This window comes from Argiope bruennichi, chromosome X1, assembly GCF_947563725.1.
Source record: "Argiope bruennichi chromosome X1, qqArgBrue1.1, whole genome shotgun sequence".
NCBI classification, from domain to species: Eukaryota; Metazoa; Arthropoda; class Arachnida; order Araneae; family Araneidae; genus Argiope; species Argiope bruennichi.
The window spans coordinates 91163176-91181042 of NC_079162.1; the positions used below are offsets into that span (position 1 = coordinate 91163176).

At 28.7% G+C, this 17867-nt stretch overlaps 1 protein-coding gene across 3 annotated transcripts in view; it reads right to left on the reverse strand.

Annotated features, from left to right (window-relative positions):
• LOC129958496 (uncharacterized) overlaps positions 1-16990 on the reverse strand; it is a 50784-nt gene extending 33794 nt beyond the window's left edge. The window contains exons 1-8 of one of the 3 annotated variants that reach the window (XM_056071012.1): positions 16923-16936; positions 16616-16835; positions 14978-15076; positions 14274-14441; positions 13571-13738; positions 12150-12248; positions 11935-12057; positions 9604-9668 (exon numbers count right to left, since the gene is read on the reverse strand). In XM_056071012.1, coding sequence (XP_055926987.1) covers positions 9604-9668; positions 11935-12057; positions 12150-12248; positions 13571-13738; positions 14274-14339 — 521 coding nt within the window. In that variant the 5' untranslated portion in view covers positions 14340-14441; positions 14978-15076; positions 16616-16835; positions 16923-16936. Of the gene's footprint in view, positions 1-9603; positions 9669-11934; positions 12058-12149; positions 12249-13570; positions 13739-14273; positions 14442-14977; positions 15077-16615 lie in introns of all 3 variants that reach the window. The other 2 variants (XM_056071013.1, XM_056071011.1) reach the window with 2 other exon arrangements.
• Positions 16991-17867: the final 877 nt, after the last annotated feature.

Sequence of the window (17867 nt, forward strand, 5' to 3'; positions counted from 1 at the left end):
AAACATTATTTCATTTATCTTGGTAAAATGCATTTCATCAAAGGAAGTTAATATCAAAGTAGAACAGCTGGTCGCCGAACAGATTATTAGTATCTTTTAAGTTAAAAGCATAAAAAGAATATCTATTATTCTTTTGTTTATCCACTGAAAACTCTGAATCCTTTATAACAATCGTCGAATTCTGATGCTATAGTACAGGGATGGCGAACCAATGGCACGCGTGCCATTGATGGCACACACCACAATATTTTGAGCAAGCCACCGATCAAAACGATTTGCATTTTAGTTCAAAATAACAAAGTTACCTATAAAGTATTACGAACAAACGTGAGTGTTCCCATTCCATTTAAAAATTTCCATTCCATTTTTTAAAAAACACATATATTTGTAGAGCTGTTAAAAATTCGCTTGCTGATAAAGAAATGGATTTGAAAAGAACTGTTTCAGTAAATGATGGTGCTTCAACTATAGTGTGCAAAAAAAAAAAAAAAAAAAAAAAAAAAAAATGTTATCATCAGTTTATTTCAAACAGACGTAAGACATTCTTGAATTCTACTGCATTATTCACCAACAAGAATTGTTTTCTAAGAGCGGTTAAACATTTATTGATAATATAAAGCCGATAGTCACAAAAATAGTCAACCTCATATCATCGTAGGCTTTAAATAAGTGAAAGTAATAATGGAATATGTTTGAAGTAAGCGAAAAAACTTTAATTGAGGCTTGGTGGATGAAGTCAACTCGGTGTATAATGGCTTACTAATGTATAATGTTCGCTGGTTGAGCCACGGGAACGTACATCAAACATTTGTTGACTGCTTGGAAGAAATCATACTGTTTCTGCAAAATGAAGGGGAAATTGAACAATACTCACGGTTGTTGGATATTATGTGGCTCTCAAAATTGATGTTTTTGCAGACACATGCTAACATTTCAATGAATTGAAAGTAAAGCTTCAAGGCACAAATAAAACAATTATCGTCATTATGGATCTCATTCGCGTTTTTAGCGTTGGTCTGCATGTTTTCAGGAACGATATTATTACAAGAAACTACTAGTACTTCCTAAACTTGAAATATATATCTATCAAAGATTTAGATGTATATGAGAAACCAGGCAAAGAAAAAGTTATTGAGGAATATATTTCTGTAATTAATTCGTCAATCAAGGAATTTTCAGGTAGATTTTCTCAGTTCAAAGAATTATCGGAAACGCTCAAGTTTATTATGTACCCTGATGTGATTTCATTTCAAAACTGAATTTGTCCCAATTCTATTAGTTGGAAATTAAAGAATTTGAAATGCAACTGATTGATTTCCAATCCATATAGATGATTCAAAAATTTATTGAAACAAGGAAAAAGTTTGAATTGATTGAAACAAAAAGATTAACAAGCAATATAAGTAAAAATGCCAGTAACGAAATTTTGGAAACGTGGAATTAGGTTCCAAACACATTTAACTGTTTTGAGAAGCTGGCTCATGCTATTTTAACCATATTTTCATTCACCTATGCCTGCGAATCATTATTGTCAGAGGTGAGTAGCATTAAAGACTCTCTTAGAAACCGTTAGATGACACTAATTCAACATGCATTCTGATAAAAGTAACATCTTATAATCCTAATATAGGTTATTTGTCATCTCATCTGCAAGCACAGAAGTCACACTAACGTTACTTTACTTTAAATTACTCGTATAACTAAAACCTTTACTTCTATACAGCGCAAAATGTATTTTTTCGTAGTAAATACAGAGTTTTGAGTTGTTAGCATTTAGTTTTATTATTATAAAAATAAACACGAGTCAAAATTATTTTACGGCACGTCTATACCTCATTAAACATTTCTTTAGAAAAAATGGCACGTTGATCCATAAAGATTCGCCACCCCTGCAAAAGTATGATTTTTTTTCCCCAGCTCAAAAGCATCATCGTCGTTCAAGGCGAGTACTTCCATTTTCAATAATATCACTTGGGTTAAATTAATGAGAATAATATTACTGCATTTTGTTTCTAAATTAATGGAAGCATTCTACAATCAGTAAGTTATAAATGTTAATTAAATATTTAAGTTAAAATTTTTTATTGTTTTTACCCGAAAACCTGATCACTGCATAGCAAATATAAATGTATATACGTGTGCGTGCATTACAATTTATTATTAATCTATGCTCTAATTTTATATCTTAATTTTCTGACTTTTGTAGGATCGTATTTTACAAGAATACATGAGTACCCAAAACACTGCGCTGGGAAATTCTTTTCTAAAACTATATAAGTTTAAAATATTTTCTTGGTCTTTCTCTCCTACTTTCTGCCTACGCATTCTTACGCTACAGCGTACTCATCAGTGATTAGACAAAGGATCTTGATAGTATATAAAAATTGGACCATTTTAAAAAAAATCGCTAAGAAATCCCGACTCTTGCTTTAAATCAAATGCTTTTCATAATACCATGTTGTAAATACGTACATGTAATGATATCTCTAAATCTAAATTAAATCCTAATTAATTTCTTAATTTTTATTTTAATTTAACATATATTAACTTAATTCTAAAATGTTCTCTTATTTCCTGATCCAACTTCACCTTTTTTTATTTAATTAATGCTACATGAGCTTAGTAAAAATGCTTAAATCAGCGGTTTTCACACTGAGTAAAGGGATAAAAATCTGTGAATCTAAACAAATTCTTTTAAAAGATATCTATGTCCCCCCCCCTTTCTAAAATAGACACGTGTAAAGAAATCCCTTCAGAATCTCATAATATATAATCACCGGGCAAAATATTTCAGCCTCTTTTCGCTTTCGTGTCGTACTGTAGATTGACGTACCTCGTTGCTTCTTGCTTGTACATAAATTATGTCTCCCGGGAAGGAATAAAAACGAAATTTAAAAAATCAAAAGTGTCTCTTCTCTCTTCGGTCACGAAACTACTTTAAAATATGTATTTACAATATAGTTAATTGACAAGTGGTTTTCTGTAATTAAAAAATCAAATTATTAAAGAATTAAATTCCCGGGAGGAGAGGCCATTCGACGTTGCGTTGAGGCCTCGGCGGACATGCTTCGCGCTCGCAATCGAAAAATCTAGTTCTGCGCTACCTCTCAGCGTAGTTTAAGGACCACCGCCGATGTAGTATACTTTAAAATCCGTAACTCCAGTGCCCATGCTTCCTTCACTGCCTTCATTCCTTTGTTCTTATTTTCATCTTACAAAAGTTCCATTCCTGCCTATGTCAAATAACCCATACAGATTTCCAAGATGCCATTTTTATGTTCCATTTTTACCGCAATAATAATAATCCTTCAATAATCAATAATCCTTCCTTCAAGTTTAAAAGTGATGCTCTACATTCCAGTACTTTTACCTCCCTGTTATTCACCAAGAAGTGATTAGTATTAAAAAAAAAAAAAATCCAGCAGAAGTTCCTGAACCAGCAATTGAAAAGTAATAAGTGAATTCATCAATAATATTATTATTCCTTAAAGAAATTCAAGATTTATATTGTATATTTTTTAATTTTATATTGAATTGCATATTTCAATTTTAGTATTATTGAAAATTACCTTTTTATACCTTAAAATTACCTTAAAATGTTGAATTTTTGAACCTTGAATCAAATCTATTTTCAAAGTTTTATACATAAATTAAAAATGTGCTTTAATTGAAATTACTTTAATGTTCTTAAGATCAGGAAAAATGACTGAACCAAATAAGAAAAATGTGTCCATCAGGGTTTAAGTTCAGAAAATAAAATTGATAATAATAAAGAAGAAAATGAACAAATAGCCCAAGACCCCTCCATAATCCCTTTTGATACCGAAAATGGGATGAAAATGGAGTTATGGTTGGAGTATTTTAATAAAATTAGTAGAGAAAGTAACAAAACTGACTTTTGGAAATTTAAAAATATTGCCGAATTTTATTTAAAGGGTCAGCTTCAACTCATTATATAAATTGTTGCTTAATTTGATGATCTGTGCTGTGTATTAACTGAGCAATTTATTCAGCCTAACAGTGTAAATTTTGATGACTTAACTTAAATTTGACTTAAAAAACGCTTAGTTGATTATTTTCATAAAAAATTAAAATTTGCAGACAGTTAGGCCTTAATCCACAATTGGTCTTAAATTGTCTTACTGATGGATTGCCAACTGAATTAAAACAACTGATAAGCATGAAAGCTCCTTCTACCCCTAAAGAATGGCTTACAACAGCATTCAAATTTCAAAAAATGAAATAACTTTCAGAACCAAACCCAATCAGGAGTAATGAAACCAGAATCAGAGCAAGGCAACCACCATCTTTTATACTTAGACATAATTTTAATTATATATTTCAAAATTCCTTTGTACCTCAAGCTCAAAATAATTTTAGACAAAATTATCAAAAGTTAGTGAGGCCGCATCCAAATAACTTCAATAACAAAAGTCATAATTTGCATTTCAAACAGAGATGCTTTTCAATGTAGAATTTGTACTCAAAATGATATTCCAAATGTCTATCATTGGACACAAATATGTCCTATTCGACCACCCCACTTTGTGACTAATGTTCCAACAGCAGCTAATTTGACTTCCAGCGCACTGAAATCCCTCTTCGCTGTTTTCAAAAACCTAATATAAGACAAAATTCTTCTAATAAGGCCCCTGACCCAGTGCAGTCACAATTACTAGTGTCTGGAACACATCTCAACTTTACCAAGTCTAGCTAACTTGGACAATGTATATAACCCTCATACCAATGTAAATATTGTTTTTGACACAGGATCCCCTCTTTCTATTATATCTGCAAATACTGAGAAAAACTTCACAAGAAAAAAATGTACACCTAATTAAGGTCAAACAAGCTCATGAAACGTTCCAATTAATAAAAATGTGTGACATTTATTTAAAAATTGGTCAAATAAAAAAGAAAATCAAATTATCTATTATGGACAATCCTTTACCATATGTAATCGTAGGACTTCTGGATTGTAGTTTATATAAATTAGTTATAGATTGTAATAAAAATAAAAATTCCAAAACGGAAAAATTATAATAAACTTGAATACCAATAATAATTATATATCTTTACATATTGTTAAAAATAATAACTCTGGTGATAATAACGTAAAGGTAGTGAATACCTCAGAGGAAATTTTTAAACCTCTGATTTTAATCAAACTATCTGAACCTGTGTTATCGCCAGTGGCAGAATATTCTCATGTGTTTGCAAAAAGTAAATATGACGTTCGTAGAACAACAATGGAAGCCCTTGAATAATTTTAACATCTGATTTGCCAGTTTTTCAAAGGGCTTATAGAACCTCTTCACCGATAAAATAGAAAAAAATAAGTAAATCAAAAATTTGTTAGCTGCAGGTTTAATAAAAGAATATACAAGCAATTATTCCATCGCCGTAACTTTGGCATATACAAGAGATGAAAACAGAAAAAGTCATCATTATATTGGTTATAGCAAAATTAATTCCCTTTGCAAATATGAGACAGAGCCTCTATCTAGAATAGGTACTTTATTAGATAAATTAAGTAATGGTAAAGTTTTTTCAACTTTGTACCTTGCATCTGGCTATTGGTACATACCCTTACATGGACAAGATAAACTTAAATTAGCATTTGTAACTACTCAAGGTTATACGAATTTCAAATATTACCTTTTGGCGTTATAAATGCAAGTGCAATATTTAATAGAACTGTCTATAGAATTTTAAATCAACATAAATTTTGAAATTTTGCATTCACTATTTTGATAATATAGTAGTTTTCTCTAACTCATTAGAGGAACACTATAATAATTTAAAACAGAGTTTCCTAATGCGTGAAAAAGAAAACATTAATTTAAAATTTTCCAAATGTGTATTTGCTCACGATAAAATTAATTTCTTAGGGCATTAAATCAAAGAAGGATGCATTTCTCCTCATAATCATAATATTGAAAGTATAAAAAAATTATAACCTCCAAAAATTGCTAAACAACCACAAGGTTTCCTTGGTTCTGTAAATGTTTATAATAAGTTCATTGATTCATATGCCAAAATTGGAGATCCCTTAAATAATATTCTTAAAAACAATACACCATAGCAGTGGACAGAAGAATGTCAAAAGAGCTTTAGAAATATTAAAAAATAAATTGATAACAAACCCAGTGTTATAGCTATATAACCCTAATTTATCTCTTTATGTTTTTTGTGATGCATGTCAGGTAGCCATTATAGATAAATGTTTTAAAACAGCCTCAATGTTTTGGTAAATTACATCTTGTATCTTATCATTCAAGAACTTTATGCCCTTATGGAAAAAAAAAAAAAAAAAACTCAAGATATTGCACTTTTTGTCAAACATTGTGATGTATGTCAACTACATAAAAAGGAAAGTCAAAAAAGATTTAGCCTTTTACAGGCTGTGCCCCGCATAGATTGTCCTTTTGAATGTCTTTCTGTCGATACTGTTGGTTGATTTAATTTTTGCAACTAAAAATTTTTTTTATATAGTAATTGTTCAGGCAAACTAGAAATGTTTGGGCTTTTCCTAGCAATAAGGTAAATTCTCAAACTTATATTAATATATTAAACAGGTTTTGCAAATTCAGGTACCTTCCAAATTATTAACTTATAGAAATGACGCTTTTACCTCATCTAAATTCAAGCATTTCCTCAGAAATTACACTGTCAAGCATCTGTTAACTTCTCCACATCATCCAAAAAGTAATGGGAAATGTGAAAAAGTTAACCAGTCAATACAAATTAAATTAAAGTGTAAGGTCAATTCTTCTTCAACTAAAATGCCTTCGACTAGACTTTCAGAACAAGTAATCAATGAATACAATTTAATACCCAATTCTGTTACAAAATTTTCTACTGCATATTTGTTATTTGGCACTTTACCTTATTCTCCTCCCTTAACTCAAAATCAATTCTATTCTCCAGTAAAAGAAGGTAGAAAATTAGCCAAAGTTAATACCATAAAATATCATGATAAAAATAAAATGATGCTAGATTTATAAGATATGATTCAAAGATACGATGCTAGATTCATAAATGCTCCATTCAATCCTTGTGCCATTGTAATGAACGAGGAATTTAATTACCCAAATGGTAGTAAATTATCTCATTTTTTGGCCAAAAATTAGAAATTAGGGGACAAGGTTTAATTAATCACCACTAATTCGCTAACTGGTGGGGCAAATGTCTTTCTTTGAAACTTACACATTTTTATGCCATTTGCTTCAGTATTAATGTTTATAATAAGAGTGTATTGTATCTGATGTTTATTATTTTCATATTCAAGTGTTTTATATAAAATTAGAATTATGTTGATACTTTATTATTATATAAGTTCACTTTATTATTCCATTATTTTAAACCCAAATTGATAACTTTGGAAATTATTTTTACATTATATATTTTATTATTATTATTATTATGTTGGTATTGTTCATTATTTAAGTTTAACTAATATTTTCACAAATATATTATATGTTTATGCTAACTTCTTATTGAAAAGAATTTTTTATATTAATATAAAGGTAATTGAAATTTAGGTATGACTTTTAATATGCTTTTAAATATTAACCTCTAACTTGGACATCACTGTAAGGTACGGTTATGTGTCAAGGTCAACATGCACTTCCACATCTTGAGGTGGGGGAGGGGAAAACTGTAATTATATCTCTAAATCTAAATTAAATTCTAATTAACTTCCTAATTTTTATCTTAATTTAACAAATACTAACTAATTCCTAAATGTTTCCTTATTTTTTGAGACAATTCCATCTTTTTTATTCAATTAATGGAGCACAAGATCTTTATAACAGTTGAAATCAGCAAGATCCCGCACTCCGAATGAAGGGATAAAAATCTTTAATATTAAGCGGATTCTATAAAAACATACTATTTCCCTTACCTAAATCGACACGTGTATATATATATATATATATATATGTAATGATATTTTAACTTTAATTTCAATTTAATTAATTTTCAAGATTTTATCTTAATTTAGCCCATAGTAACTTCATTCTAAAATATTCTCTTATTTCGTGAACCAATTCCACTGCCTCTACTTAATTAATTTAAGAGAAGCTTTGTTAATTTGCTGAATCAGTTAAAAGTCTAACTTTCCAACACTCCGCGTGAAGAGACAAAATACCGCTGACGATACAAATTCTTTTTTAAAATCTCCCTGTGTTTCCCTTGCCTTCTCTGCGCGTGTAACGAAAATCCCTATCAAAATCTCATAATATATTAGCAGTGTAAAGAAATATTTTCTTTATCAAAATCATAGGTTATATAAGACCAGGGATAAAATGTCCAAGGGTTTTATCCTCATTCCTTTTCTGTGTCATTCTGTGTGCTCATCGCTTGTACATATGCCTGCTTCTTCAAAATGAAATAAAACGACGTCACGAAATTAAAAGTATCTTCGCTGTCTTCAAACTGCATCATGCTTCACATAAAAATTGCTTACATATATATATATGTGTCTGTGTGTGTATAGTGTTAATAAAAAGTATATTTTCTTTGTAAATGAAGAAAAATAAATCTGTAGATGAGTTAAAATAAAATACAGGAATATACTGCAAAGTATAAAACGATGTCGGAAAACAAACATGAAGATAAAGACAAAAGCTCAAATAAATTTAGCCACCTACAGTACAATACAAATTGTCGATAGCGTTAGCAATACTGAAAGTAAAGATCTAATCATGTGATTGAATAAGTATGATACAGAAACTGTAAATGGATTCTTATGACAAAGACGTAAAATGATACCAACTGCCAATTTTAGCAATGAAACTTCCCATCTTAAAAGAAATCGTATGATTTTGAGAGGGACTTTTCACACTGATTATAATTTTCTTGATATTTATGAAATCAACAGTATTGCCACTATAAAACGAAGAGAGACTCAATAGAAAAAGAATTTCATGGACAGGCAATTCAATTATGTCAAAATTATACCAAGTATGACAACAATATAAAAACAAAGGATATGTGATTTATTGATTGATTCAGACAATAATCAGCGATTAAGATTGATGAACTTGGATGTGTTTACAACACAATGTTACAACCCTCAGTGGGTGGCAGATTTTGACAATAAGGTGCCATAGACGCTAAAATATTCCTGGAATCAAAATATTTTAGTGTCTATGGCTTCATATTTTCTAAATAAATCACTGTGAATATCACATAAATTTTGAGAGCATTGAAAATCTAATTTAATTAGAAATACAGTTTGTATTAAAAATACATTAATGAAGTAATGAGTAATTAAGTACAAGACACTTATTTAAATGAAAAAAGTAATGAAAGAATTTTTTCAAAATTTCTTTTACAAGTTTTAATAACCTCCAACAACATAATTTGACTGTAATTAAAATGATTCTTTAGGTGTTAGATGTTTGTTTTGTGCAACTGATGAAATCTAAAGACTTAACTAGACAGGAATAATATATATATATATATATATATATATATATATATATATATATATATATATATATATATATATATATATATATATATATATATATATATATATATATATATATATATATATATATATATATTTGCTTAATAATAACTTAAGAAAAAAACCTGGTAGAAGGTTCAGAAGACTGGCAAGTATCCTCCTTTCTACCGCCTTGAGCAAATTTAGATTTCTGGGAAAAAAAAAAAAAAACATTAGTAAGGATATTTCCAGTCCTCTGTATTTACTTACACAAGAGAGGTACTTCACAATTACATGTCAGTTCTATGTAAATAGGTATGATACTAAAAATTTTTAATTACAAAAATCTAAAAATGCAGCATTTTTTATGACTTTATAAGTTATAACAATGACTGCAAATATATTAATTGTTCTTAAAAAATTAAAGGTAAGGTAAATGATAAGAAAATAAATGCACATTGGAATGAGGGAGTGAGGTCTCATTTTAAGATAATACAGCTGAAAGGAGTGATTAGTTTCCATAGGTTATTAATGCATCATTCAAGCAAATTACATAAAAAGAAGTATTAATAAACAAAGACTAAAAAAAATGCATTACATTTCTCTTTATATGATGCATAAATGCACAACTTATTTTCATATACAGATAATAGTAATTTTAAATTAATTTTCAGATTTTTTTCATGTATAAATATATTTATATGCATAAGAAATTCACTTCCAGAAAGGAAGATGCTGTTTTTTTAAATTTTCCTTTTTGCCAAAATTTGAAACTACAAAAAGAAAGAAAACAACTTATTTCATTTTTTATAGGACACTAACATCAATTTGTTCAAAAGAATCAGACATGTTCTTCTTATAAAATTTATTAGTTACAATTATAAAAATATTACAGACTTTGAAAGAAATAATTATTGATGCGAGAACATTTTTTAAAAAAATTAACACCAATTTCAATAATACTCCAATGACCTCAATTTACATTAATATTTATATAGGCAGAAAAAAATTTCAAAATTACACCAATTTATGAAGAGAAAAGACTGACTCTTGGAAAAAAAATCATATTTCAAAATTATCAGGATGTGTGGAATCTAATGTAAATGCAATTGTTCTGTTAGCAATGATCTATGTTACATTAGACAGAAACATAGTTTAGAGTTGCAACTCCACACCACCATTCTCACGGTCAAATATAAACATTTTTTGTTTCTCATATGAAGCCTACAGGTGAGTAAAAAGTTAAAGTAATTAAGTTTTTATTCATGGAATTGTACATAAAATGTTACATTTATATATACTAACAAACCATTTCACATGATCTGAAATTGCAGCGTTAATGTCAAAATAACCATTTCAGTCAAAATCTCAAAGCATGCAATAAAACATGATAGATTTTAGTTATTAAAAAATTATAGAATTCATCTACCCTCAATTAACTAATAGGAAAGTCTTTGAAATCTTGTTGTCAATACTGGAAAAGGCAATTAAAAAATATAGATATTAAAATATAAAATTCTTTCATAAAGGAAAAAGGGACTTCAGAGAAGCATTACCAAATCATACTGCACCAATTGAAAAATTTTCTGGAAGGATGTATTACACAATATAGAACAGATACATATTTCTTGCTGTATAACTAAATTATACAACGCACATCCTGATTTTTGAGATAAGAGAAGATGCAAAAATTATTATATTTAGAGTATTCTACATTCTTCATTTCTTTCATCTAACGAAATGCTGTTTTAATAAATATATTATTATTTCTGTAAATGCAAAGCTTAAAAAAGAAGTCAACATTTTTTGTTCAGATTTTAAAAAGTAAAGGGTTTGAATACTGCACACACAATTTTAAGACCATTATAGTATATTCTAAAATTTCATTTGCTAAAATTAAGACAATATCACTCAGAAATATGAAATGCAAAAAAATAATCAAAGTTTCCGAAGAACGTTTAATTAGCCTGAAATTAAAATGATTCATATAAAAATATCAGCCTATTTAACCATTCTGCTGTTAATGCTTTAAAATCCTTACTTTAAAATGCTTAATTTATTTAAATGTTAAATATTTCTCATGTTTTACAAAAGAGAAAAGAGGAAAAAATTATTCATCAAAGGAAATGCCTATGATACCCTAAAAGTAAATGATACCTCATCAAATAATAATATAAATTCCAACTACGAAAACAAATAATGACATACACATCAAACCTTAATAGGTAATGCATTTTATATATACAAAAATATTAAATTTTAGATGTAAACTGCTTTTTATAAATTAAATTGACTTTTTTTTTAAAAAATATTGCTCTGAAATAAGCAATAATTTTTTCTCACTAAAGATAACATTTTACATTAAGTATTTTGATTTCAGTCAGAAAATTCAAAGTTTCATCAGAAATGAAATAATATCAGCTATTTTGATAAAAAATAACTTTGCAGAAAAATTATGAAAATATTTTTTTAATTACCTTCGAAGACGAAGCAAACACATTTGGTTGTACTTCGGTCAAATCACTCTTTTCGATTGCCTCTGAATCTGTTTTGGGGATCCTTATTGGTAAAGCAGGCAAATTCTCATTTGACAAGCTCATCTGAAATGAATATAAAAATTATATTGTTACACATAATATATAAAGTGAAAAGTTTCATTTTTATAGTCTAATTCAGACTTAAAGTACATTACCTTGGAAAATGAAACAGCTATATTTGGTTGTCTCTTCGGCAAATCAGTTTTTTGGATACATTTTGGTATAGCACCCCTTTTCTGATTTTCCCAGCTTACCTGAAATAAGTATTCAAATGATTTTACTATACACAAAATAGTATAAGCATAGTATATTAAGATTAAGATTTTATTAAATTAAGATTCTATTAATGGAATTGTACATAAAACACTATAGTTATATATACTAACAACCATTTCACATGAAAAGAAATTTCAGATATAATGTCAAACTAACCATTTCAGTAAAAATCTCAAAGTATGCAGCAAAACACGATAGATTTTAGTAATTGAATAATTGCAAAGTTCATTTACCTTTAAGTTCCTAATATCAAAGACTTTGAAACTTTGTTGTCAAAATTGGAAAAGACAATTAAAAAATATGATATAGCAAAATCATAGCATGTGAATTGAAACTTTTCCAGAAGGATGTATCACACAATATAAAATAGATATATATTTCTTGACTTTTAACTAAATTATACAATGAACACCCTTATTTTTGTGATAAGACAGGACACAAAAATTATAATATTTAGAGTATTCTACAATCTTTATTTCCTTCATCTAATGAAATGTTTTTTAATAAAAAAATTATTTCTGTAAATGTAAACCTTGAAAAAATATCAGTATTATTTAATCATAATTTTAAAAAATAAAGGGTTAGATTACTGCACATTTAATTTCAATTCACAATTAACTATTATAGTTTATTCTAAAATTTCTTTTGCTAAAATTAAGACAGTATCACTCAGAAATATGAAATGCAAAAAATTGAACAAAACTTCAGAAGAAAGTTGAATTAGCCTGAATGTAGAACAAAACTTCAGAAGAAAGTTGAATTAGCCTGAATGTAGTATTGAAATGATTTTATTATACATAGCATAAGTGAAATGTGTCATTATTATAGATTAACAAAAATTTCAAAACTTAAACTTTCCCATTGAATTAAATTATAACATTAGCTTTTTTAATAAGTAAATTATTATTTCTGTGAATGTAAAACTGTAAAAGACATGAATATTATTTGTTCATAATTTTAAAAGCAAAGGGTTAGACAACTGCACACGCAATTTCAGGCCAATTATAGTATATTAAAATTTCTCTTGGTATAAGTAAGACATTATATATGAAATTCAAAAAATTAACCAAACTTTCTGAAGAAAGAAGAATTAGCTTGTAATTAAAATATTTCATAAAAAATATTGCCTCATTTTAACCTTTCTGCTGTTAATGTTATAAAATAAATTTTTGGCATTTACTTAAATATTAAATATTTCTCATGTTTTAGAAAAGAAAATAGAGAATAAAAAATTTATATTGTTAAACATAATAGATAATATTCAATATTTACAGCCTAATTCAGACTTGAAGCACATTACCTTCGAAACTAAAGCAGCTCTATTTGGTTGTTCCTTCAGCAAATCAGTTTTTTGGATCCTGCACATTACCTTCGAAACTAAAGCAGCTCTATTTGGTTGTTCCTTCAGCAAATCAGTTTTTCGGATCCTTTTTGGTATAGCGCCCCTTTGCTCATTTTTCTCACTTATCTGAAATAAGTATTGAAATGATTTTACTATATATAGCATAGGTGAAATGTATCATTATTATAGATTAATTCAAATTTCAAAATTTAAACTTTCCCATTGAACTAAATTATAACATTAGCTTTTTTAATAAGTAAATTATTATTTCTGTGAATGTAAAGCTGTAAAAGACATAAATATTATTTGTACATAATTTAAAAAGCAAAGGGTTAGACTACTGCACACTCAATTTCAGGACAATTATAGTATATTAAAATTTCTCTTGCTATAAGTAACACAGTAGATATGAAATGCAAAAAATTAACCAAACTTTTCGAAGAAAGTAGAATTAGCCGGTAATTAAAATATTTCATAAAAAATATTGGCACATTTTAACCATTCTACTGTTAATGTTATAAAATAAATTTTTGACATTTACTTAAATATTAAATATTTCTCATGTTTTAGAAAAGAAAATAGAGGATAAAAAATTTATATTGTTAAACGTAATAGATAATGTTCAATATTTACAGTCTAATTCAGATTTGAAGCACATTACCTTCGAAACTAAAGCAGCTCTATTTGGTGGTTCCTTCAGCAAATCAGTTAATCGGATACTGCACATTATCTTCGAAACTAAAGCAGCTCCATTTGGTTGTTCCTTCAGCAAATCAGTTTTTCGGATCCTTTTTGGTATAGCGCCCCTTTGCTCATTTTTCCCACTTATCTGAAATAAGTATTGAAATGATTTTACTATATATAGCATAGGTGAAATGTATCATTATTATAGATTAATTCAAATTTCAAAATTTAAACTTTCCCATTGAACTAAATTATAACATTAGCTTTTTTAATAAGTAAATTATTATTTCTGTGAATGTAAAGCTGTAGAAGACAAAAATATTATTTGTACATAATTTAAAAAGCAAAGGGTTAGACTACTGCACACTCAATTTCAGGACAATTATAGTATATTAAAATTTCTCTTGCTATAAGTAATACAGTAAATATGAAATTCAAAAAATTAACCAAACTTTTTGAAGAAAGTAGAATTAGCCTGTAATTAAAATATTTCATAAAAAAATATTGGCACATTTTAACTTTTCTGCTGTTAATGTTATAAAATAAATTTTTGACATTTACTTAAATATTAAATATTTCTCATGTTTTAGAAAAGAGAATAGAGGATAAAAAATTTATATTGTTACACATAATAGATAATGTTCAATTTTTACAGTCTAATTCAAACTTGAAGCACATTACCTTCGAAACTGAAGCAGCTCTATTTCGTTTTTCCTTCAGCAAATCAGTTTTTCTGATACTTTTTGGTATAGCGCCCCTTTGCTCATTTTTCCCGTTTATCTGAAATAAGTATTGAAATGATTTTACTATACATAGCATAGATGAAATGTATCATTATTATAGATTAACACAAATTATAAAATTTAAACTTTCCCATGGAACTAAATTATAATATTAGCTTTTTTAATAAGTAAATTATTATTTCTGTGAATGTAAAGCTGTAAAAGACATAAATATTATTTGTTCATAATTTAAAAAGCAAAGGGTTATGTTACGTCATGGCCTGCAAGTGCGCCACCTATAACAATTGTGATTTTCTACATTCGAATGCTGTAACCCGTTGAGAGCGGTTGTACAAAATAAAGCCATAATAGCTATCCGTATTTTCTTCTATTACATCCATTTTTAATCGACGATAACATTGGTTAAAAGCGAGCCGGAGCAAATACCATGGATAAAAAAGTTGAAAAAAGCGATGACCAAGAAGCGGTTTCAGAAAAGAAACTAAATAAACTGAAATGCTCGATAAAAACTACTCTGCAAAAGAATCGAAATTTTTAGTGCCGAAAAGTCAGCTGCCAAGGACATTAACGCAATGGAATTGGAAGTGAAATTATGGAAACTTGGACAATTGCAAGCACAGTTGGACAAGATATCCGAACAATATTGTGGTATTGAAACATCGGAAGATATAGAAACCATCCTAGAAGATATTGATCAAATAAATATACGGATTGAAGAAACAGACGTTGGTCTGAAAATGCTATTAAATTCAATTAAAGAATTATTGAACATATATCCTGTTTCAAAGGATATTGCAGTAACTAAAATCCGACTTCGGAAATTCCCTTACCAGAATTTTTTGGAAAAATAGCTGATTTTGCAAATTTTAAAAATTTATTTGTTAATTTAATTAGCAACAACGTGCAATTAAATGATTCTCAAAAGCTGTATTATCTCCGTGCATGCTTAAGAGGAGAAGCTAAATTATTAGAATCGTCTAGTGATAACTTTCACACACTCTTTAAAGCATTATCAGATCGTTATGAAAATCAACGTCAATTGATAGACTCTCATATACTTGAAATAATAAATTTTGAGAAAATTCGTAGCGAATCTGCTAAAGAAATGTGCGCTTTAATGGACTGCGTTAATAAATACATCAGAGCTTTAAAGATTCTTAAATTCGAGCAAAATAAGCTATCTGATTTAATGCTAGTAAACATCATTCTACAGAAAGTAGACAAGGAAGCAATTCGAGCTTTCTCTAAATACGGCAGAAATTCCTACATTTCAAAATTGGATGAAATTTCTAGAAAAGCGAAGCTTTTTGTTAGGAAGTATTAATCGTATTCCAAATAAATACGAACATCCACAAAATACGAGCATATTTAAAAGAGCGAAAACACTTATAGTTAATAAAAAAAATTCCAATGCTAAAGCTTGTATTTTATGCAAAAACTACCATGCACTATTTAGACAGAAAGAACTTTGTAAGGAAAAACAAATTATGCATTAACTGTCTTAAACCTCATCCGGGGATCTGCAAATCAAAATATACTTGCAACATTCCAAGTTGTGGTAAAAGGCATAACTCACTCGTACATAAAGAGTCAGCTGAAATTCACGCTATCACTTCAGATTCAAGGGCACGGGGCGAAAACCAAACAGATGCTGAAACGAAACCGAAACTAAACGTAGTAACTGAAGTATCTGCTTTGACATTGAATCCGAGAGAGACTAAACAGGCTATAGAAGGGAATAAATCGGTTATATTAAACACTCTTCTTATTTATGTGAAAATGCATTTTGTTGAAACCTATAAAAGAGATAAAACGGGATGATTTATAGTTCAGTTACTCATAAAGGAAAATGCCAAATCATTATTAGGAAATTCGGCACTTACGTATTAACGCCACCGCAGCTACAGATTTGGCGGTTTTTAAGTGTTGTGTGCGAACAACAGGATTGCTCTTTATTGGCGCATTAGCGCAAAAAGCGCCAAATCTGTAGCTGCGGTGGCGTTAATTCGTTAAGTACCAAAAATTCCAAAGAAAATGCAATCAAGCGACTAAATGGTATCTGGAAATGGTACTATGGAAACCTTATATAAGGAATTTATGCGAGAATATGAGAGTTTAGAACACATGGAGGACATTAAAATTGAAGCTGATAGCAATATGAACTATTACATTCCCCACCATGCGATATATAAACCTGAGAAAACGTCAACTGCCTTAAGAGTGGTTTTTGATGCTTATGCAAAAGCAACTAGTAGATATTCTCTGAATTCCATTTTACTAAATGGAGGTATTATTCAGCATGATCTTTTTTCCATAGTAAGTAGATTCAGAAAGCACAGACATGCATTTAGTGCAGATATTAAAAAAATGTACAGACAAATACTTATCAATCCCACTCAAAGAGACTTGCTGCGTGTTGTCTGGAAAGCAAGTGCTGATGCTCCAGTGAAGATTTACAAACTGTCTACAGTTACCTATGGAACAGTTTCTGCACCATTTTTGGCTGCGAGGACCTTAAAAGCTTTAGCAGATGAGGAAAAAAAGGACTTTCCTAAGGCTGCAGATGTGATTTGTTCTGATTTCTACATGGATGACATTCTGTCAGGTGATACAATGCTAGAAGATACTAAAAATCTTCAAACTCAGATTTCTGAACTCCTCAGAAGAGCTGGATTTGAGCTTCACAAATGGGTCGCTAATAACTCTATTTTACTACAAAACCTGTCTACCACATCCTATTCATTTTCCAAAGAACAAGGAGTTAGTTCTGTAAAAACATTAGGTATGTTTTTGGATCCAAAAGAAGATTGTTTTACATATAAGGTAAA